The 24906-nt window shown below is 37.1% G+C and overlaps 1 protein-coding gene across 7 annotated transcripts in view; it reads left to right on the top strand.

Annotated features, from left to right (window-relative positions):
* INPP4B (inositol polyphosphate-4-phosphatase type II B) overlaps positions 1-24906 on the top strand; it is a 293487-nt gene that overhangs the window by 255375 nt on the left and 13206 nt on the right. For all 7 annotated transcript variants that reach the window (XM_033059958.2, XM_033059960.2, XM_033059956.2 and 4 more), the window contains 2 exons: positions 2805-2917; positions 5742-5896. In XM_033059958.2, coding sequence (XP_032915849.2) covers positions 2805-2917; positions 5742-5896 — 268 coding nt within the window. The remainder of the gene's footprint in view (positions 1-2804; positions 2918-5741; positions 5897-24906) is intronic.

Raw genomic sequence — 24906 nt, 5'->3', positions numbered from 1 at the left:
GCCAAAAGCAAGGGCTGAGAAGATGTTTGCATCAATCTAATCCTGTTAAAGTTGTTTTAATACACAAACTATAGTCTCAAATGTTGCAGATTTAACAGCCTGATTTTTAAATCCTGGGTAAAGCGTCAGGAAATACATCACATCACATGTATGAATATGTTTCTCTCTTGTATCAGGATGATTTTAATTTGCTAGTAATTTTGACAGAAACAAAAGCTCTCTTCCTAAATGGGGCAGGATGCCCATCTATCCACCCACAGACCTATTATTTTTAGGATGTCTACAGAGAAACTCATACGACAAGTCAGGTAATTAATTTAGGGGAACCTTGCCAAGAAAACATCCTCAAAAAACTAACCTCATCCAGATTAGGACTAAGGTAGATCTGCTGCCTCATAAATGGATTGGATTTTCTAAAAGCAAAAATTTACATGCAGATAGTATTGGCTGCTTTTCATTAACAGAGTTTAAACCTGTACTGCTGTCCTTCAGGATTGTTTGTGAGCCCACCTCTGGAAGACAAACCTTCCATACAAGGCTGGCAGCAGCCCTGGTGCTGGGGACAAGTAAGAGGCATTCAGTATTGATGGCTCTTTGATGGTTTTGTCCCACCTTTCTAAATAATTTCCTGTAGTGCCAAATCTGTGCTACAAAATAAATGCAGGACCGTGTTCCCAAAGCTGTTAGCTCCAAACAGTGCTCGTAAAGCCCAACAGAATTTGAGCACTCACAGTCCTATTTGCCAGGCTGTTGCATCCAGCCTTGGCAGCCTCCCTTGCCTGCTGCTTCATTCATATATTCTCTTTCAAAAAATTCAATTTTCCGCTCCCAGAAAGGTATTGCCACCTTTGCTCTTAGTTTTCCTCTCGTGTCTGTATTTCCCCTTGCCAATAATATTCTTGCTTGTAACCAAGCATACACTGACTTTATCTCCTCTAAGATGAGCATACACTTTGTCGTTCACCCGTTTGTTAACCTCTTCAATTCTTTTAGCAGAAAATGAAAATAATAGTGTGTTCCCAGAAAGATTCCTACCAAAAGTGATGACCAAATACAGCCCTGGTTGAGGACCAAAATGGTACTGCTTTTATAGAAATGCTAAGGATAGTAAGGGTCCAAAAATGTAAGATTGTTGTTTAGTAGTACATTATTAACTGAAAACAACAAGGCTGTTTGGTACTTCCAGGCTCCTCCCCCCTATAATCAGTAATAATGATGGTTTGATCTTTAATTCTGTGGAGGACCCAAGGAGTTTAAGCAATTGATCATTTCCAGTCAAGGTGCAGCTCATTTGGCAGTACTATAAATTAGGAGCCTCCTGCTGTACCTGTGGTGAAGTCACCCTTCAGAGATGTTGCATTTTCTGCTGGGAACCAAAGGAAAGCTGCCTGGAAGCAATAAAATGTTTAGTGATACATTTGCATAATCTCAAAGTATCTTTGTCATTGTGTACTCTGTGTTTTAAAGAAACAGATGCAGTCGTAAGTGTAATAGCAAAGCATGATGTGTTTTTGTGTGCTTTGCATTATCTAAGTGTACAATCAGAACTTGTAATACACAGTTAAAGCAATCCACGTTAAGACTATTACAAAATGAGTTTCGATGTACTTTTTCCTCCCTTTTTTTCAGCCAGCACAGTATGAGTGAAGCAATTTAGTTCTTTTTGAATAAATTTAAATTACTTCTTACTGTCAGTCATGGATAATGGAAACTACAGTATTTATTAGATGTGAAAGGTAAAAACCTGTTGATGAGAGGGATCATTCCAAGTTCAACCATGTTAAGAGAAGGGATATTGACCTTCATTAATACTTCTCTCATTTTCATTCTTTCAGTTGAGTATAAGTATTTGGGCTTGGTTTTGGTGCCTTGGTTGTGGGGTTGTTTGTTTTTTTCCCCTCACTGGGTGGACAATTTACTTTCTCCACTTGAAGAAACTGTATCCCTTGATCAATTTTGTTTCACTTGATTCTGAGCAGTTTTTTTAGTGATAACTATAATTTTTTTTATCACCATGAGAAGAAATCATTTCAGAAAAGAGATTTTGCTTGTTTTTATTGATTTTCAAAACTAGTGAAGATAAATGTAACATTAGAAAAATCCCTCCTGTATATACATATGAAACAGAGGGGGAAATTAAATTGCCTACTCTTGGATTTTTGCTGGAGATGTAGGATAAACTTCAGCTTAGATGCCATACCCAGAAAAAGCAGGTAAAATTTTGGATTTTAAGTGAACCTGAAATTATTTTCTACTTCAAAATAAAGCCCCATTTAAATTCAGACTAAGAAATACACTTTGTTGCTTTTTAGAGGGCATACTTAATGCTATTTAACCTTTATGTTACATTATATAAAAACTAAAGCACATTTCAAAACAAAAACTAGATATTTCAATTTGAAAACACAACCAACATTTTTTATTTTAAAATAAAAAAATCATTCCATCAAAGCAGTTTGTAATACACTCAGGGGTTTTTTTTCTGGTTTTCATTGAATGTCTGTAATAGCTGCTGAACAGAACTACAGCCGAGATTTGATTTTGTTTTTCACCATCCATTTATAAGATCAAGGTTGAAGATACATTAAATTTTTACATGAAGCTCTTAGGGAGGACAGCCCAATACTCAAAAAGACATATAAGATTTGCTTATTTCTTAAATATTTAGCTGGTAATTTCCACCCTGTGTTCCCAAAGAAGGCTGTAAATAATAGACCTGTTCTTCACCGTGAGCATTTTTCAGTCAGGACAACCATATCACCAACCTTATCACAATGAGCAACTCTGTCATCCTTTTTTTCCAGGTTTACCACATTTTCAAGAACAAAATGATTTAAAGGGATTGCTAGAAAGTCTTCATCAAAATATCCAGGCCAAAAAGAGAAAGAATGTAGAAATCATGTGGCTGGCTGCAACGGTAAGCTCTCTTGTTTCAAAGAAATTGATGAAGTAACGATGAACTCATTTTCATAAGCTGACATTGTAAGTGCAATGGATTTTAAGGATATGTTTGGAGAAACCACTGGTTGAAGGAGGCGGATATGCTGAAATGGTTTTCCGAGATACTCATTCTCATAGTCATTCCACTAATAAATTTATCTTTTCTTCCTCCACTTAAATAGCAGTCATTTTCTTTTTCTCACTTTTTGAACTGGTAGAACCCACTAGAATTTGTGTGATTTGTTTAATATCCATTCTTTGATAACATAAAATTACTCAAAATATTTTTTTGAGAGTCCTTGAGGTATGATGTGGCACATGATTGCTTACTCTGTCTTTTTTTTGCTATTGCTGCATCCAACTTTTGATTTTCCGTAACTGAATTAGTTTCACAAATAGCTGTTGCAAAAGACATGCAAAGGACACAGGGAGAACACAAAGAAAATTGTTTATCTAACAACAATTAACACTTATTTGTTTTTTCCCCATAATTCCTTTCTGTTTCCCAATTCTGTGGAGTTTGCATGTACATACTAAAAAAAAGACCAGGAAAACAATTCTCAGATGTTTATAAAAAGCTCAACTTTTCAGGAATGTGAAATTCAGCCTTGCACTTGTCTTATATTTAGAAAAGCACCCTTGGTATTCTCTACCCCTTATACGAACTGGGAGTTTTTTGGTATCTACTGAAAGTGAAGCAAGGCTTTGTATTTTGGGAGACTTTCAAATGTATATACCCTTCAAGGCAAATAAATATTTGATACAGAATTATTAATAACATTTTTCATTACCTTTTTATTAATACCAGAGAAAAGACAATATTAACTATTTCTTTGTATTAATAATACGACTGTGACTTTCATATTACTAATAACATTTTGCCTTGTGGTTAATAAATATTATTACATACTCTTGCAATAGGAGTCCTTTTTAAGTAAAAATATAAGGTTTTTTTTACAGTACCAGACCTGCAATTACTATGAAACATTGCTTTTAAATAAGTATAAAATTAGTTACAAAGAATGTGCTAAATCTTTGGGTATAGAAAATTGTATTTTGCCATTTATTCAGGGTACCCTGAAAATAATTTCATGGATAAAAAGCATTCTTTGGACATACAAAATGTTTCAGGTTTCTCATTCACTGAATTCTCTTTCTCTCTAGGTTCCCTTACTTTAACTTTCTGAAATGTGTATTTCTGGTTCCAATGATCTACATACTGTTATACTAAGTTCCATTTATTTCTTGAAAAAGATGCAAGAATAAAACTTTGTCAGTGCAATAGCTGTGCAATATCACTTTTATATTGCAGTAGATGTATGAGATTCCACATATGTATCTGTACCTGCATGTAATCCCTGATATAACTGGACTGTAAGAATAAATCTAATAGAAGTTAAGTCTGTTTTCTTCTCCTCTTATGTCTTCCCTGCATCAGAGCCCATCACTCAAACAGAATAATTGCCTACGATTTTTTTACTTTAGTTTTTAATGAATTTGTTATATTTTTAACTTTTTTAGGACTCATTCATGTCGAATAGCCCCCATGACTCATGGACTTCCAGAGATACTAGTGTCAAGAGAATTAATCTCTTCAATTAAACAGTTAATTTCTTTCACACCGTTAGTTAAGAAAATTAGCATATAGTACTTTATTTAAATCCCATTGCAACTGTTCAAATTTTTAAAGAGGTATAACTTTAAAAATTTTAAATTATAGGATGGAAGAAATACTCATAGGTTCTCCTTCACTATCCTGTACCTCTTTGGGTCCTAAGTAAGATTCCCTTAATTGATTTCCTAAATTAAACTTTTGAGATTACCTTCACCATGGTATCACAAAGAACCTGAAGGCTCTAAGTACTTTCTGGGCCATTGAGTTTAATAGAATTTCTGAGAATGTCATTAACAGATGAACAAATGCTTATTTGCTGAACTGACATTGTGGAGATCACGTTCCAGTTTCATCCTGTGAGCTCTCCCATGATAGCCAATGTGGGAAGCTCCTTTTTGTGATTACTGCTGTAATTTATTGCCTTGCCCTATACTCACAAACATTTTAGGGTTTCACATGGTTATACCTACTGTTCTCCAGGGACAGGTGTAAGCTAAGTATTACCTTTTCTCAGGACAAATTACATCTGGGGAAAGGAAGACTTTGACACTGGAGAACGGCAGTTCTCCTTCAAATTTTTCTTTTTCTAGTAAAATATTGTTTGAAACTGAAATGTAAACTGCAACCACAGATTGGTTCTTAAGGGAAGAAATCATCCTCAAAAATATCATGTTTCCCTTACGCCTTATAACTTTTTCGAAGTGTAAGTGAAAGTAGACAATCCATGTCAGTCATTTGTGTTAAACTTGATTAATTGTGAGTCATACATTGAACAGTTTACCTCTTGAAAGTAAAAACTATTTACATTCAGATGTGTCTGACTCCATACCTTCACAAGAAGTTAGTCTGCTGCATTTAGGTTTGTGAGTTAAGACTTACCAAGGTGAGTTTTTTATTCATTAGGTGTTCAGTCGATTAACCTTTCATTGCACAGGGTGGTTTCTTGATTGAAGAAATAGTGAAGGAACTGTTTCTTTTGTAGTTATAAAAAAATTTATAATTATAAAAATCCTATTTTAAGTTCAGGAACTGAATGTACTGATACTAACTTTTAATAGGTGCTTTCTTCCTGGGAAAGGCTGTAGCTCTCTGGATGCACTTTCTGGGTTTGCAGAGTTGCAGGGGCTGCACACACAGCCTGCCTTGTGGGAGAAGTGCCAACCTGCAGGGGCTGCCTGTGTTTCAGATCTGCCGGAAGCTGAACGGAGTGCGCTTCACCTGCTGCAAGAGTGCCAAAGACAGGACATCCATGTCGGTGACCCTGGAGCAGTGCTCCATCCTGAGGGACGAGCACCAGCTGCACAAAGACTTCTTCATTCGGGCGCTGGATTGCATGAGGAGGTAGGTGGGGAACTGTGCACTTTGAGCTAGACCAGGACAGCCAGCACAGAGGGGCTAAAGCTGGTTCTGAATGCTCAGTAGAGCCCAGGGCTGGCTGAGCAGCAGCCTGACCGCTGGTAAGTCACCTCTGGAGTGCAGGGTCTTGGCAGCTGTGTGTTCTATCAGTAATTAACAGTTTCTGAGATAGATATGTGAAACCTTGCCAAGGGTCAGCTCACTGACTGTAGAATGTGAACAACAGTTGCTTTAAAAAAAGTCGTGCTTCAGTTTTAAGAGTATTTTTAAAAACATTTGCACAGTCATTAAATAATTTGTACAACATTTACACAAATACTGAGAAAGCAATGAAGCATTTGTTACAGATGGCAATTCTTACTAGTCTGTGTTATTGAAAAGAAACATGCAAGTAGGTTTTGAATGGTGATGTTTACCATTAATATCTGATAAAATCCTTACTGTACTTTAAAAAAAGTTAATTAAAACATGTTTTATTCTGAATTGCAACCATGCAGAAATTGAGGCTGACGTTATCAGGAATGGGTAATTAAAAGATGTAAAGATTTCTCATTACCTGAGTCTTCGATGAATAAAAAAACCTTATTGAGCAAACAAGTTTTGATCATAAAATGAATCCAGATGCTAGATTGTCTAAAGAAACTTTCATCATTGGTTTTAATGAGCTTAATCATATAGTTTTAATCATATCATAACAATACTGGAATAATATATAACAAAGGTCAATACAAAACTAACAGAAAATCATTTGATCAGTCTGCAAGGAAGTAACTGAAGTAACTTTTGTGAAACACAAATTGTTTGTATGGTGGATTTATAAAGATCATACTAAGTACACAATCGTGTTTACAGTCTGTAATGGGTAATTCTGGACCTTCGCATTTATTATTGCCAAAATAGATGTTTAATGTCTAGATTAATAGACTTGCCCACATAGTGCCCTTTTGTCCTTTGGCAAAGATAGCTGTTCTAAAGAAAAAAGTCAATTTTATAAAGAGTAAATGAGCTGAGATAGCTCCGTTGGGAGTTTGGTTCACAAGGTGCTGCTAATGCAGTGAGATGTGGTGTGTTTAACTGAGTGTATTGTTACTTTGCATAAATCCCTCAGTCTCTGTAGTAATTCAGTGAGTGAATGATTTTTGTGCAGTCTTTCATATTTACATGTTTTATCATTAATGAATTCTGAGTTTTCTGTGTTAAATTTCATTTGTTGGCATTTCAAATGCTTTTTTTTCTGTTATGTCTCCAATAAATACAAAAGTGTGTAAGCTACAGTAAGTTACCAGACACAGGAAAACCAATTGATTACATAAAATCACCATAATGTTAGAATAGCATGAGTAGAGTATTGGATTGGAAAATTTTCATAGACATAAATATATTTTTTAAAAAACCCTAACTTGTTAGTAAAAAATCTAGTAGGTTTTTTTAAGACCAAAATATAAATTATTTTGAGCAGGTTTATGTCATGTGACTGATTTGAAAGTTGAGAAGATTAACACATTAGTTAGTTGTATTTTGCAGGTAACAGTAATTTGAAGTCACATAAGAATGGTGTAAAGACAAAAAAAATATGAATTATACTCAAAAATTAAATAAGCAGATGAGTATATGAGATTGAAGCACCATTACAAAAATGTAAAATCTATTGGTTATGCTGTAGTTTCAAACAGAGAAAAGCTTTATCCTGCTAAATTTACCCTGTAAATGAATTTCAGACTTGAATCAAAGTAGGTGAAAGATGTGTTGAATGGGAGGCAATAACTTTGGCTCAGGTGGTAGGACTGTCTGAGGATTAAAGCAAAGGCTTTGCAAGTAGTGGCACTACCACACAAAATAATTTGCACCATCAGGATAATAGAGAAATAAATCTTCTAACTATGCTAGTTGCTCTCAGTGTAACACTGTTCACATAACTAGAGGCTTAAAAATAAAATCTTAAAAAAAACCAAAAACCAAAACAGCAGCCAAATTATTCTTTTTTCATGGTGCTTCCGCTGAGAGTTGGCCTGGCAGTTTAAGGTGTGCCTTTGGGTGGGGGGTTTTTGTGCTGCAGACATTCAGCAGGAGTGCCTCTGGAGCAGTGTTGGAAGGGACACAACCCTGCTGCTTGGAGGGACCCTCCAGCTGGGCACTGCTCCTGTGGCAGATGGAGAAAGGAGCATTGCAGGGAAAGGCATTTTGAGACAGCAAACTGGGAAGGAGAGAGCAGAGGACAAATACCCCTTGATTTCCACAGGTCTTTCCACTAAACGTCCTGTATTTCACTAGGAGGGAAGTTTGGCAACTGTCTTCTTGAGGTTTGTGTGAATGAGGTCAACAGACTTGTTTGGTAGCCATTGTTGCACTTGTCCTTTTGTAGTTTCTTTTTATCTGATTACTTTTGCAGATCTGAAAAATAATGCTATGCATTTGTCAAATTTTCATTAGGTACTTTTAGAAGCTTTTGGAATGATTTTCACATCTGAAAGAACCTATTTTGTTTCAAGGGCAGACAGAGAAAAACTATTTGCCATTTAATTTGCAATTTTAGCAGTTTTTTCCCCAATGAATCTTCTCTAGATCACTTTGTTAAACTTTGTCAATCAAATCCTTTTGTGCAGATTGCCACAAATTGCTTTTAAGCCTTTCAAAAGAACAAGTAGACATAAAAAATTCAATTTTAACATCCAGATCCTACCAGACTGGATTGATCTTTGAAAGGCTTCTTTTAACAGTTAACAGTAGGAGATAGAGACTACTGTGAAACTAAGTGAGCTGTAGAAGTAAATGGTGATTCAAAAGCAGCCTTTATTGGAAATGCCATCATTTTGAGATATGAAAATTATGAAGATGCCTGTGTAGTGTAAGGCTTTCTCTTTTCCTGCCAGTGCTGACACAGCTTTGCTGACTGTTGGAAAAGGGAAGCATGTGCTTACAGGTTCATGCATTCTTGCTACCAGAAGCTTGGAGATGCTGGATTTCTGTGCGCTGCTGCTTTCCAGCTTCTTTGGGGTCCCTAGAATTTTGAGCAATCCAGGAGTGATTCCCAAAGTTTCAGCATATTTACTTTGATATACATTGCACAACCCTCGTTTGGAAAATACTGCCTTTAGCAGTTTTTTAATTACTTCATTTGTAAGTGGAATCACTGTCTTGTAGTGACAAACTATACAATGTTTATTGCTTCTTTATAAAAAAAAAAAGGCTGTACAAGAATCCTTCTATTGGTTCTTCCTTTCACTTATGAAAAACGTGGTGAATGAAGCAATGATGAGAATGCACACTTTATCATTTACAGTGTGTAAGAGATGGCTTTGTCCTCAGTCATAAGTCTGACCATTATCATGCTGCAGTTGGTGTGTACCTGAAGCAGCCATTCTATAAATAATTCCACATATTATAATTTCCTTGATACAGGTTTGTGACTTCCATTGATCTTAGTGACATGCATAGTGTAGAATGAAGAAAATCAATATATTATCCTCTCTGTATCAAATACTTGTAATTCACATCATATTAAAATACTGTTTATAATGCCACTTCGAAGTCATTTTTTACAGGCATCAATTTTCTTATTTTTCTCTTCACCAATACATGAATGTTTCCTATCATTCAGTGTTAACTCTATTCCAAGCGACAGCAGAGGCACAAAACTGATTTACCTGAGTTCATTGCAGTATCTGTCACATGATTCTATTTTTCATCTTTAGAGCTGGCTACTGTTAAGGGACAATGGACCCTGGTGGGCAGTGCATAATGAAGCAGCTCTGTAAAAATTTCTTTTCTGAATCTGTTTTGCTTTGCTTCAGTAACAGGATCTCTTTGAAGGCTGTGGGTAGTGAGGAACCTCAGAATCTCCTGTCATTGAACATGTTTCCAATAAAGCCTCAAAAGTAGTGACAAACAAAGGACTCCACTGTCTATGGTGAATCCTCCATGTTGTCAGGGTTATCATCGTTCTTAGCAGGGCACAACACCTGTCACATATTTCTGACATTGAATACAAAATTTGAGACACACTGTTTCTACTTGAAATAGTTAAGGATATTTCAGACTATTTTAGATAAACTGCCTATCAAAAATTTCATTGCAGCACAAGTTCAAAGAATTAATTATTTGGGCAACAAGTATTGGGCTTTTGATGAGCCAATTATGAAGAAAGTATCTCCTTTTTAAAACAGCTGTCTGAGGACAACTTTTCTTAAAGATGAGTGAGTTGAGGAGGAGGAATAGCTGTAATTGCTCTTTAATCAAGGACTTTGAGATGTTCTGGGTGCTGAGATGGACCTTGGCCAGGGAAGAGCCTGTACACCAGAGCTGTAATTGCACATGGATTAGGAAGCAGGGGCAAAGAACAGGATTAGAGACAGGTATGATACATGTGCAAATCTCTCTCTCTGCCTTTGTCCCCTCTCCCAGCTTTCACTCTGCCCCTGTGAGCTTGTGGCAAGAGATGCCGCACTTGAGGGGTCTCACAGAAGAGGAGGCACAAGTTCTCTAACTTTTTTTCCAGCCCATCTGACCTTCACCACCTTTTCTTTTTTTCTTTTAAAAGTATAAGCACAGTGCAAAAAAAAAAAAAAACTTTAAAAAGGAGAGCCTGACTTCCAATATAGATTTTTACATCATTCTATAGCTCTTTAGAAACTTAACACCTCTATTTTGAGGTGGAAACTGTAGATGCTTTGCATCACTTGATGTACAATAGGAGCCTGGGCATTAAGTAGCAGTAAGGTCCAGTTTTGGTGCATTGAAACACCATCAGTTTTGTTTATAAAACTAAATTACTGTTTTGAGGGTTTTTTTAATAACCACAGTGTGCAGAGGAAAAGAAAACAAAATGGAGAGAGATGGCTGCAAGATGTAATGAAAGTCAATGCCATTGATGCCTTGCTGGAGCCTTTTAGAATTAAGGTCTGTTTCTGATCATCCTCTGAAAGGAGGAGGAGGATTATAGACAATCATTGTGGGCAAAGTATCAAACAGTACTTGAAAAGGCTGTGATAAGTTTTTCTAATATAACTTCTGAATTTCACAGAATTGCACTTTATAATGTATCTTTAAAGCAAGTCTCAGCTTTTAAAGACTTAAACCAAGGGGAAAAAAATGAAAGCAATCCATGCACACTTTTTTTTGCACTCTGGAAGGTCCTGAGGTTCAGACTTCTACATGGACAAACTAAATATAATTGGTAGTTATTTTGTAATATAGCCCCACATTATATGAACCAGTTCTGTCTAGTTCCCTGGGGTCAGATGTTTGAGTTCATGTTTTGCAAGTTCTCTAGCTGACTGCAGAAGATTTATTCTCCTGGACCTCATTTCTCCAAATTCTTCCTAAGTGCTGTTTTCAGACTTCTTTCTGATCAGCACCCCAGTCAGAGTCCCGAGAACTGTCTCAATCTTTTTCATCTTCCTCTTTTTTACCACACTTTTGCTTGAATATTTCCCTCCTTTCTCCTCTATGACACATGTGGCTACTTCTTTCTTCTGTTCAGAGTTTGGGCTCTGACCTCAGTCACAGCACAGAGAGAGCAGCAGAGCCAGTCCCCTGCCTCATGGTTTTGGCTTTGTGTTACTGTGGTCATCCTCTGCCAGGCACAAGAACAGCAAGGAAAAGTCTTGTCCAGCTCCTTGACCTGGCATGTGTTGAATCCTCAAAGGATGTACCTGCTGAAATTTAACAAGGCTTTGTTAGAAAAAGATTTGAGAGTGTTGCAGGAGCAGGCTCTTTTGATAGTGGCATCTCTCTCATCTTTATTATCTTGGTGCAGAATATCAAGTGCTGTTGTTCAGCATGGAGGTACTAGTAATTCTTTCAAAAAATAGGAGGGGAAAAGCTTTTTTCTTCTCTAAATGGCGTTGCAAGTTTGACTTTTCCCATTCAAAATGAACTAACAGTGGCGAGTAGATTTGTAATGGAAAGCATTGTGTAGCCTTAATAATAATTACCTTTCCCCTGAAACCTGTAATAATATTCTTGGACCAATCACTTGGCAGGAAGCGGTGTTCAGGGGAAAATAGTGAAAACCTTTGCCACTCTTTGTAAGGAATGTTAGGAGAAGTGACTGTCTACATCAATGTAGCAGGCAGTAAGCCAGAGTTCTGAAATAATGCTTAGTTTTCCTGTCAGTGCATGAGGGGAAAGTAGAGCAAATAGAAATCCGTATTGTGTCGAAATTTTGACACCACTGTTTGTGGAGTCAGTTCTTGAGATGCACCTGCTCCTTCCTCAGTGACTACTTAGGGAAGGTGAGCACTTTGAGAAGACTCAGAACTTAACAGTAAATTTTGTATAATAGGAAAATCTTCTGATATACCAATTGCAGTGTACAGTATTGTATTGTATATTAAAGGAAATTTCCTTTTCAATTGAAAAAGAAAACATTAGGCAGCATTTAGGTTTCAGCTTTGTGACAAGAAACAGCCCTTGATTCCCTGTGATGTTTTTGCTCAAGGGCCCCTTTGCCCTTTGACTTCAGATTGTGTGTGCCAGAGTTCTCCAAAGAAAAATTGGATTCATGGAATTCCAATCAAAAACTTGCCCTACTCATTTTGCTCTGATTTGAACTTTTTATTTCTCACTGAGATATTGATGAGGTAAACAATCTGTTAAGTAGCCCAAATTAGTATTTGTCATATCTTAATCCAAATGAGAGTACAGAGAACTGAGCTTTGTCTTTGCTCTCTGCGAATGTTTTGATTATTCAGTATAGACAGGGAGAAATGTGTGTAATTAATTACCATGTGCATTCTATGGTCACTTAGTTTTTAAGACCAGCCAAATTAAAAAACCTTATCTGATAAATTTGCTTTCCCATTTAGTGCCACAATCTGTATTTGGGTGCTTAATAGTGCAGAAGTGAATTTAAACACTGCATTTGATTAATTACGGAATAAAAAAAATTAAAAAAAAAAAGAAAAGGAAAATGCTTCCCAAAAACCTCTTCCAATGGAAAGTGTTTCTGTCACTTTTGCCATACATATATTGCAGGCCCATAGCTCTGGTTAGACAAATCTACCATGTAAGTAATTAGATTATTGTAAAATATTGTTTGGTGTTTACTCTTGAGATTCTTCTAGTTGTTTATGGAAAACTTCATTAATTATCTCATTCACTTAGTGTGTTATTGCTTATTTAGAGCTTCCATGAAAGACTAGGTCTTACCAGAAATCAAAGACCAGATGTATTACAATCACCAGACTGAGTATTACTGTGCAGTGTTTATTGCTTATTTAGAGCTTCCATGAAAGTCTAGGTCTTACCAGAAATCAAAGATCCGATGTGTTATCATCAGCAGACTACATAATACCAGGTTTTTTTCCTGTTATAGTTCACTTTAGTTAAGATTTCCTGGAAAAGTGTGGGGGGAAAGTCTGTATGCATGTTTATTACCTGTTGAAAATCCAAGTCTAAAATTTAGATAAGAAATTAGCAGGAAATGAGAGTAAGAGGGCAGTAGTAGCATACAATAGCTAGTTAAAGCTATCGGACTTGCAATCTCTTCAAGAAGTTATTGCCTCTAAAACAATATTCTTCTCAGAGTAATATAACTTGGGCATGGAGGGATCGTAACTTCCTGTCTGCAGTCCCAGCCGCCTACAGACTGTCCAAAGGTTGGAGGGGGCACAAAAAGGAGAAGCAACCAGCTACTCTTCCAAAAAAGACAGTTTTGTAACAGAAGATTCTTCTGTTTTCTTCAGGAGAAAGATGATGGAGTGTCTGGCTACAGCTCTAGTTGACTTATGTAGGAAGCAGGTAACAGACACTTCTAGGTTTATCTTTGCTCTCATTTTAGACTCCTGTGATCCCTTCACAAACTTAGTTTCTTTTTGAAGGAATGCTCCCTGCTTGGATAATCATCTTTTCTTATCCAGCACCCCAGTTTCAGTTTTCTTCCATAAGTTCCATCCCTTGGGATGTGGTGCAGGCTCAGGGGACTGACCTGGTGCTTGTTATGCACATGACATGACAGAATCCAGCATTCAGTCTCCATTTTCTTTTTCCATTTGTTACTGTTATTGTGCATTGGTAAGGCAACCTGGCACATTCTGTTATACAATTGTGCTTTCAAATAGTTATGGTCCTATTCAACTTCAGCCACTGGATCTGAAAGCTCTATCTCAGGTTCTTTAGGGAAAGAATCTAAAACCATATTGGACACCAAAATAGAAGGAGAGACATAACTCTGTGTTGTTGTTGTCATCCCCTCATATTTTATAGCCATCATTTGAGGAACTATTTTTGATGTATGGGGGTTTTCTCCCTTCAGTCTGCTGCTTTCTTTTTCCAGTCAGAATTTCCCTGTTTCTTACTCTCTTGCAGTAACATCTTGGTATATGGTATTTTGATAGAAGGTCTTTTGACAGTGGCCTTTCTCAGCTCAGTTTGGGGAGTTAGTTTTAGTAGCAGTTTCTAGTTGTTACTCTCTGTGGCACCTCTGGTTTGGTGAAGGGCATTTCATAAGTGTGTCCTTATCATTACAGCAGCCAATAGTGACCTTTCACTGGAATAACTGGCAGCAGCAAGTTCTTTCTCAGTGTCTATCTGCAGTACAAGTCCTGCTAGCTATTCGCAGTGGAGTGACCAGAGGAGTTTCTGTTTGGATTATTATGTACCTATTATGTATTTCCTACTTTCATGATGTTATCTGCAGTCAGCTGGAACTACACCCAGTAATGGAGCCAGCAGCATTCATTGCAATCCTGCTCTCTGGATCATCCAGAGATAAACTGGGGAGCTAATGTTGGGAACTTGCATTTTTAATAGCTGGAGTCTCTAATTTGTATGAATAGGTAGCATGTGTTTATAAGGAATTTAACACAAAGGAAATGTTGGAGTCCTCCCAAAGTGTGCAGCCAACTCCACAGTTGATTCCTAATGCTAGAACAGTTAAAGTAGTTTCTGCAGCCCTGGGATTTAGTTGTGCTGCAGTTGTACTGTGGCTCTAAACGTACCCCTAATGCCAAAATCACTGGGCACTGCTTGGGCTGTGCATCTGCAGTGCTGCTCCTGTGCCCTGCTCTGGGCTTACTTCCCTCTCAGCTTGTCTCCTCTCTCCAGCCTGGATGTTGCCATGTCTGTTTTGTCTTCCAGCAGTGGGGAAAACCTGGCTTTTCTCCTCTGTTGGAGATGCTCCTAATGCCCCCAGAAGATGCCAGAGCAAGTTTCTACCTCTGCAGAATCTTGTGATTCCAGACAAGGCTTAGCCAAGATTTAAAGTCCCTTAGACCAGGGAGGTGAGAGGGTGGGAAGGGAATCACTGTTCCCTCTCTCTTTTGTCAAGGGATGAAATACTTGGGTATATGACCCAGCCTCCTTGTTAGGTAACCTGTTAATGAGGCAGAAGATGACTGCTTGTGGTACTCAGGAACTTCACTTATTGTTCTGTGAAATTATTGTGTAGTACACGTGTAAGAAATCTTCCTTTTCTGCCCCTCTCGTTCATCATATGGGTTTCCTGACATATCATCTGCTTTCATTTCATGCCACAGCCTCGCCCTTAACTGCACATTTCCTTACACTTGTGAGAACATTGTAATGTTTGAGGCTTCTTACCCTCATTTCAATGTAGCTGAACTCTGTGCCCAGAGGGAATGAACAGATTCCTATTCCTACCCCTCACACCAAGAGCTAGCATGTACCCTTTGCTTCTAGACAAAGACTAAAAAGGCATCAGCTAATTATTATCAGCAGTAGATCAGTGAGATACACCTGTCTTTAAAATATATTTACTCTGCAGCCCCACTCTTGTCAGCATCTTCAGATTTGAGGAACTTGTTTAGGTTGCTAAAACATTGAAAAGGCTGAGGTGTAATCTGATCACACAGTCATGTATTTTATAAAACCCTGTCATAGGATCATCTGGTTAATAGTTTGTTCTTGGGTGAACTGACAAGTCTGATGAAAATATATAATTCCTGTCAAAATAGTGTTGGGTATTATATTCATTTTACAAAAATCATTCCTCAATGCTCCAAATTTGGTGATTTTTTAAATTTAAATCCCTTTATAACTCATTCATAACTGTTGACAGCAGAGCATCTACAGAATACAAAGTAATCAGCACAGAAAGGTTTTCAACTTGTGGCAACTGCCTTGTAGTGGTATGGTGAGTAGAAGATGGGAAGGTCCAGAGTAGGTTATTGTGGAATGTTTTTCATCTGGTTTTGTTTTTTGTTTATTTTGGGTTTTAGCTCATGTAGTTTAACCAAGACTGGCATGGTCTCTGTTCTAAGTTTATTTTTGCTAAATGGCTTACGTTGAAAGCCTCAGGAAAGCAAATTAAAATGGCTAAACAGGCACTGTGGTAGAGGTATTATTGACTGGTTTTGAAGTGATCAAAGTAGCATCAGGAAGAGGCAAGCAGCTACAACAATCTCTCATTCTCAAAGATCCATGAAATCATTCTGAAAATCCACAAGAGTCTGCTTTGATAATATTGATTATAACTGGTTAGAATATTTAGTAAATTTGCACTTTTTAAAGTCAGTTGTTTCTGATTTTAAAAGCTTATAATTGACAAGCAAAGGCAAGAGAAAGAAATGCACTTGTATCTCTTTCAATTTTAAAGTGGAAAAAAGCTAGTATAGAGGTGCCAAGTCCCTTACGACATCATAGTCCTTCCTTTCTTTGAAATTAAATTTGAATCTTTTCTTTTTACTTTTTCTTTTAAAAGGCCTGTTCTCATTGGCTGTCTTGCCTTAAATAAGCGTTCTGTTGCTGTACTTGAGTGTGCAATAGCAAAGCTTGTAAATAATGTTCATTACATTACTGGCATTCACTATTCTACATATTACTGATTCTCTTTTCATGCTCCTTTTTGCAACTTGGGTTCATGCTGACATTGCAAAGGCAGCAATGCTAACTGCACAGTTCAAGGCTCTCTGCCTTCTGGACACTGCTGAACTGGTGTGTAAACTTCTGAGTGTTGATGGATAGTCTCCCCTCAACATTGTCCTAAATAAAGTCCTCTCTTGCTTTCCTGTTGTGTGGTCACCTCAGGGTCACCTTTCTCTGTAAAAATTTGCTACCACAATGATACTATCAGCAAATTTGTAGACAGTCACTTCAAAATTAGTTTGATATTACTGTTAAGCAGATGCACATCATTTGCCATGTGAAAAGCCTTTTTTGAATTTATTTTATTAGCACATATCAGACCGCTATGTACAGTGCAAGATGTGCTGCCAGGTAGAGGGATTTTGCTTTTGCTTCTGTAGGATTGTTTTTCCTCTCTTAACTTGCCTTGCTGCATTCTGTAAATACATTAGTACATTCTGTCGTGCACTTGCAACAACTTATATCCTTCTGCTCTTTCTCAGAGGGAAAAGTAGATTCCTTCATGGAATCACAGAATGGCTTGAACTGGAAACTTAACAATCACCTCATTCCAACCCCCTGCTGTGGGCAGGGATAACTTCCACTAGACCAGGTTGCTCCAAGCCCCATCCAGCCCGCCCTTAAACACTTCCAGGAATAAGGCATCCACAATTCCATGAAGCCCTTAGTGTGAATACAGCCCTATGCTGTCTTTGCTCTACAGAAGAATTACAATATTCTGTTGTGATGGTAGTTATTGCCTGACTATAATTTGCATCATTTCAATCTAGTAGGTGAAAAGTCAATAAAATATTTTTCTGGCTAAAGGGGATTGAAATCACTTTTTGGTGATGCTTGACAAGGCAACGTTGCATACATCAAAGCTTTGCCTCCCAAGTGTGTTGGTCTGTGTGACAGTGCACATAACATGAGCACACATAATTATATGCAATTATAGAAATGCAGGAATTGGTGCATTTTAGTTTGTCACATTGCTTATTAATTGCTTGACTTAATGAAGTGAATTATTTTAAATGGCTTAAAAACTTTTCAAATATTTTCCAAGACGGGAAAATGGTTTTAGAGTACTTTGTTTCTGTATCACTGTGGTTTCTGATTGGCAATTAAAAGGTAATTAAAACACTTGAGACTTTCATGTCCTGTGTTGCCCTGTAGGTTTATTATCTTCATGTGATGATCCTTGTTTGTAGATGAAGATTTTGGTGGGATAGAAGCTCTTGGAAAATGTGATCATTTCACAGAATGTGATCAAGCTCTTGTTCTTGGTTTTCAGGGAAACTTGAGTGTGGTAACATTTTTCAAATCAGACACATTTTCTCACTTTCACACCAAGAGTATTCACTGGCAAGGGAGTTCTGAGCACCATAGTCTAGAAAAGTATTTGTAGCTTAGCTGACTTTTTAAAAATCTTTTTGTGACAGATGTATCTCAAATTTTGTGTTTTCTATCCCAAAGGCAATCATTCTTCCTGCTGTCACAAAGAATCTTCTTTTGTGCAGCACAATAGGGATAACAAAACTCATTTCAGTCTCAATTTAATTCCAATGTAAAAACTTGCAATGAGGTGGTAATGAACTTGAACTCAGTACAGATTACCTCCTGCATGCTTACACAGATGCTCAGATATAGGAGAGATATTTTCCAGACGTGGTTCTACTGTTTCTCTCTTGAGCAGATTAAACCCTGAAATTTTCTGCTTTACTTGTTGTTACAGTTAATACAGTAACACCATTTGGAGTTCACCTCCTAGATTTGAATTAGACCTACATAAATACATACCCAGAAGAAGAAAAGGTGATAATCATGATTATCAGAATGAGATAATTCTAGCAAATAATGAGTTGGTAAGATAAAGAGACTGATCCTCTGAAACAGAGAATGGTCAAACCAATCAAAACCATTTGGAAAGCAAAATTTAAACATGTTTCATAGTCCCAGCTGTGCAGTCCAGTGAGTATTGTGCTGATAACAGCCACTATCTCCCTCAAGCGCTTTGAATTTGGACGTGTATGTCTTTTCCAAAATACTGGCTTGCGCCCCATATGTTTATTACGCTCCTAGAATAGTTTTTATTTTACCTGAAATAGAACTGGAATAGATCTAGTAAAGTCAAAAGAATGACACCAGTGAACATTGGCTAGAAATTTGCTGTCAGAGGTCTCTGGTGAGCCTTGTCCCATGTCCTGCTCCAAGCAGCTGCACCAGCTGTAGGCCAGGTAGGGAAGGGAATGCAGAGAAGTGCCCCAGGTAAGGAAGGGAATTAATCTTCTTGATGCTGTAATCAGTCCTTTCTGGCCAGTCTGCTGTCCTCTAAGAGTCCACACCAACAGTTAAATTAAAAAGCGCCTTCTCCCCATGCATTAAACTTTCCAGGCACAGATGAGGTATCAGTCCTCCCCAAATGTAGCTCTCTGTGGTGAGGACTTCACTGATCTCTATGCTAATGTGTAACCAGATGGAATAATGGGTCCACACTTGGCTAGGAAAAGTCTAAAGACCTTTTTTCAGACAGGACCAACACCTGGTATTATTGTGGGTTGCTTTATGCAAATACTACAGCTTCATTATTATTGCACTACAAAATGCATTAGGCATCCCATTTCCTTTGTAAATGAAGCAATGTATTACTTCAATAGCTACTTTTGAAGCTCTCTGCAACTTAAACCACAGATGTTAAAACTATTGGAATTAAATGAACCCCCTCAGAATTGTAATCCTTGAATAGATTAGGGGTGCTTTTTAATTATAAGGTTTATTAAATGAAATATATACTACAAGGGGGTGGAAAAAGTCAAATGATCTTATATGGCAAAAATAAAAACTTGAAGCTCACTATCCCTACTCCATTGGGTATGGAATGCCAAAAGAGAAATAAAAGACATTTAATCTTGTTGCAAAGCCTAATGTTCTGTACCACATTGTAATGTAGTGCAAAACAGACAATTGCTTGCTCGTAAATATCTTGGTTTTTCTTTTATTCACACTATAGACAAAAATCAAGACTGTCCTTCAAAAATACTCTGTTGTCAAGTGAACCTGAAAGTTTATGTTGTTACTGTGTTTATGGTGCTGGAGAGAAAATCTGAGGCTGATGAGGTTCATTTTTAGATGATGCAGTGACAGTGCAAGTATGGGCTGGAGATTATAAAGCTCTGTGAAGATAAGGAGGGAAAAAACATTGGGGAATTGGCATTAGAGAAGTTATTTCCAAAGACCACTGAATTTAGTGCAACAGTTATAATCAAGCTGTTTCTATCATAAAAGTTCAGATACCTATTGCATGAATGCCTAGTTAAGCACTCAAGCTGCCAATACTCTCCCAGGGGAGATGGTTAGTAGCCTGATTTAGGGACCTTGAATCATCCTGAGGATGCTCTGTAGATGTAGGGAAATCTGGGCTGTTGAATTTGGCACCCAAAGACTTGCCGCTCATGGTAAGGGAATATTGCCTTTTAAAGGAGTTGGATCAGATCAGTATATTCTGTATTTATCACGGTAAACAGTTGAAGGTAAAATAAAGGTAGGAGGGCAAACCTTAGCATGAGAAAAATTTTGCTGACATCAGCACCTGCTGTGCTTTTAAGCATATGCTCGTCACTAGACACTAATTTATTTATTATCATGAGGTCAAGGAAGTCAGAAGTTATTAAAGAGAAAAAATGTGTAAGAAACTAAATGTGAACTGTTAAGTTGCTGTTTAAACTTTAGCTGCTACAACATATTGGCTGCTTCCTTTGCTTATCTATTAAATTCATATGATAAAATAACTACTGCTTTGAAATAAGGGTAAAAGTCCACTTTGGTTACTTTCCTTGCTTACATAAAGAGCAGTATCAATTAAGCAGTGCAGTTATAGTGCCTTTATCCTAAATTGTTGTTTATTTTCATAGAAAAAGTTTATTTGATAATTCTTCTGGACAGAGTTACTTTAACTTACATAATTTCAGCAACATTATGAATTCTGCAAATATTTAGCCATTTTGAGTAGATAGATGTGTAGAAGTTATACTTTTATACTGAAGAATACTTTTTCAGTATTTCATTAAATGTTGCTCTAATTTTTCTGCCATTGTGATTTGATGTATTTATTTTTGAAAAATAACTTAGAATCAGTGTTTCTTAGTGAAAATATGCAGCTAATCATTTGAATGAATGGGAGGGAAAGGAAGCTTTCTAAATTAAGTATGTCTTCTTTATGGAAGCAAGTGTTTGGTAGAGAACTCTTTCCTTGCCCTCAGGTTGTCTGTTGCTTCTTCAGTTGTTAAATTATTCTATACTCAAGAGAACATTACTGGTCAAATGTAAACCCATTATTTTTCCACTGAAAGTTCCATTATCTGTGAACAATTCCATCTTGGGGGGAATTATATTTTATATTTTATATTTTCTTCAGCATTCTGCATATGATTCATTACTGTGCACCATACCTGGGAAATGTCATTTATTATTTCATGCACCAAAATACTCTGTCTGCATTGACGAACATTCTTGTCTGAAAAGTGCAGCTGCTGTCCTGCACTCACATGTCTTTAGCTCTGTTTGAATCTCATATCTGCCATCATTAACAATTCATGCAAGGAGCAAAACCAAAGGGATGTAGTTCAGGGAATTCGGAGGGCTTGCTTTAACCAACTCTTATGTTCTAAGAGAGTAGGAAAGATATTATGAACCACGTGGTACATAAACAGTGCACAAGCCAACCCTGTCCTCTGTGTACATTCCCTGTAGCTTAGCAGAGATAATTTTTTAAAATTGCTTTTCCTGTTTAACTGCAGCTTTTGTGTTTTACAGATTTTATTTAAGCTGTCAGTAACAGGGCATTAATAGCATATTTAATAAACACAAAATTGAATACTAATAGAAAGAGACAAGCAGACTCCTTTCCATGTGTATGCTAGGCTCTGTCAAGCGAATTTTTTTAGTTACCAAAAGCCTTTAAGTTCTGTCCAACAGCCACAGAAGCTCAGGATTATCCAAAAAACAGGACAGCAGCAGCCTGCTCAGACTTTTTTTGACAGTGACTGCACCTTTTCATAGTCCACAGACCATGAGCAACTGCTGGAAAAGATTGTGAGTGCTGACACCCCTCACTTACCTGAAAAGGCAGTATCATTCCCAGTGAGGTTAATGTGGGATGAGTTGCAATATAATTAAAGGGCATTAGCATTTATTAGAAATTAAAAAGGAAGCAGAATTCCTTAAGGCCTGACATTATGGGCATTTGGAGAGGATTAAATGTTTCTCATTAACAACCTCTTTGCTTTTTGGCTGCTCTGTAGATTTTTCTGTATGAAAACCTGGCCTCTGGCTAATATTTATTCAATCCAAGTGCCTGAAGCATATGAATAAGTGTTACTGGTTTTCCCAGTGATTAAAGAAAACATGGCCAGACATATGAGCAATACCAGGATTTAATGTGTCTCAGACCTCTGTTGAGAACTGTATTCTTATAAAGACAGTGGAAAATTGGAGGTGCTGGCATTGCCCCCAACACAACCTCAATGTTGTCTAATACTTAGAAGTTATTTCAAAATACAGGATTTTTCTGGAAAATTGGGGCATTGTTTATCTAAAGTGGGAGCACCATGAGATGCTGAAACACTGAAACGTTTCTTAAACTGTTTTCCTTCTGGTGTGCAAAATAAGCAGTGCGTGTAATTGAGTGGAAAAATACACTGTAGACAAAGATAATTCTCCATCATCCCAGTGAGAGATTTATACCCACTTGCTACCTTCTGTGTCCCATCCTGGGGAAGGAAGGAAATACTCCAGCATGGCTACTGGCTTGCTGCTTCTTCATAAGAAAATAATAATAGATTAATGTTTTCCACAAAATTTTGGCTGTTTCAAATTTTTTTGTGTTTTAGATTTTTCATTGTAAAACACCCTGTTTTCCCAATTATAAGCATTTAAAAATAGCATCCATCCCACTTACTTGTGATTGCAATTACCAGCAAAACTGGAAAGCTCCATTGCTGTTCTGCTTGGCAGTTGCATATGTGGCTTGCTGAACATTCATACTTAAAATATCTCAAATCTGGAGACTCCAAAGTTTCAGAAATTGGTAGATCCTGTACAAGGTCCCAAAGCATCATAGTGAAAACTCTTGTGAGTATGTTTCCTCACTACTGATTGTGTGTTTGAGAGAACACAGTCTGCAACACAGGAATATAAAAAATTAATACATATCTGATAGTTCAGTCCAGGTCAGGAAGTAAATTGCCACTTTTTTTTCTGTCAGAGACTTAGCTCATGGTTAAGTGATGCTGACAGTGTAGTGAACTCCTCTTCTGCTCAGGGAGTCCTGAGTGTAGTTCATAGAGCTTATCCTGAGAGCTGCATCTTTGATCTTTGGCAAACTGACAATTACTGTGGCTGCACTGGGCAAAACCACGTCTTTCAGCTCTTCGGAACAGTAAGAAAAAATGGAGCATTATTATAGAGGAAGGTATTTGCACCTGTGTTATAAATTATTTACTCCTTTCTGCCAGCAAAGATTTAGGAATGCAGACGGTAAATATATGATTTATTGGATTTTTTGTCTCTAGTGATCTCCAGTCTTCCAAAAGTCTCTTTTTTCTTGATACTGGGGCAAAACAGTATGGGTTTTCATGTCTTTATTCTCTCTGTCAGTGCAGTGCTATTTTTGCCTAAAAAGTGAATCTATGCTAATATTGTCTTTATGCGATGCAGTGAACTTCTTAACAGATCTGCAGTAGCAGTCAAATAAAAATTTCCTTACAAATGCAGGTTAACAGCCAAAGAGAAAAAGCTTGTATTTTTTGTATTGTTTAAAATATTTCAGTTTCAGTTTTCCTACTTGCTGCTTGGGAAAGAAAATGGCTTCCTTCTCAAGAGCAGGCTCCAAAACTTCAGCCATCTTCTTAAAAATACCAAAACAAAACAATTAAGATGAATGAATTACATTCACTCCTTATTTCTCATAGAAAGGTTTATTCCTCCAAGTCTCTGCATTGTATCTATTAACAGAAAAGACAAAAAATGCATTCAAGGCATTTAAATGAGAATTGTATCCAGCCTTGTCATTTGCCCTGAAGAAAGCACACAGAAAAAGTAGTGTGTTTCAGATTCAAATAGAATTTTTTTTGCATTTTACGAAGTTCTCTTAAAATCTACCTGCTAAAGAGAAGAGAAAGGTGGTTTACTGGTAGTAGTGTTGGAATACAATTTCCAGGTTGCTGCAGTATGCATCCCAGCCTATGCAGTTTTGGATAGGTTGTTTTGGTTAGCTCCCTACCTAATCAAAGCAGCACTACATTTTTTATTCCTGGTAACAGCTAAAATGAGATTTAGGTGGGGGTTTTTTTGGGTTGGTTTTTTTTTTGTTTGTTTTTTTGGGGTTTTTTTTCTGTGATTGGGGAATCTTATGTGTGCACAAATTCCCCTTGTATAAATATACCCACATGCTGTGTGTGCTGCTCAAAGAACAGCTGGGATCAGAACAGATCAGATCTCAAACTGGTTTTGTGGTTTTTTAAAAAATGTATCAGTGTGTTAGGTGAAAGTTTTTAATGAACTGGCATTATTTAGCTGAAAGGGAACAGCAGTTGCCTGTGGTTTATGACTCACACTTTGGTTAATCCCATGAAGAGATTATGTGAGTTGGTGTCATTAATGAGAAGCAGTCATATTCCTCCTTTCCTATATCTCAAAGTTTCAGGCAAAAAAAAACCAGTCACAACATTCAAATTTAGAATTCCTGCTGTTCAGCACCCTCCTTCCTTGAAATACCCAAATCAGAGATGCAACATAGATTAAATGATCTTCTGTTTACAACAGCAGTTGTAAAAAACAGTTCTCTGACCTTAATTTTATCATCCTACCCATAGATTTGAACACCTAGAAATGAATGACAGATTTTAAGCACCATCTTTCACACTTCTGTTAACTAGTGTAGGAAGCCCTTTCTGCCCCTTAAATCAGCTTTGCTACTTGGGGAAAAAGACTAAAAAATCTTTGCCAAAAGAAAAGGAATGACTCAAAAAGATTTATTTTCATGGTCAACAGAAAGTATTTAAACCTGATTAGACATATGAAAGAATTTATCATAGATTTATGTTTCCCTGTGCTATGTGAGCTAAATGTATAAATGCATCTTCAGTAAAACTTCTTGCTGTGACAGAAACAGACTGGAAACCAGTGTGAGTCAC

This window comes from Catharus ustulatus, chromosome 5 (genome assembly GCF_009819885.2).
Source record: "Catharus ustulatus isolate bCatUst1 chromosome 5, bCatUst1.pri.v2, whole genome shotgun sequence".
NCBI lineage: Eukaryota > Metazoa > Chordata > Aves > Passeriformes > Turdidae > Catharus > Catharus ustulatus.
Note: the sequence above shows the minus strand (reverse complement) of the source record. Positions and strands in the feature narration are given on the sequence as shown.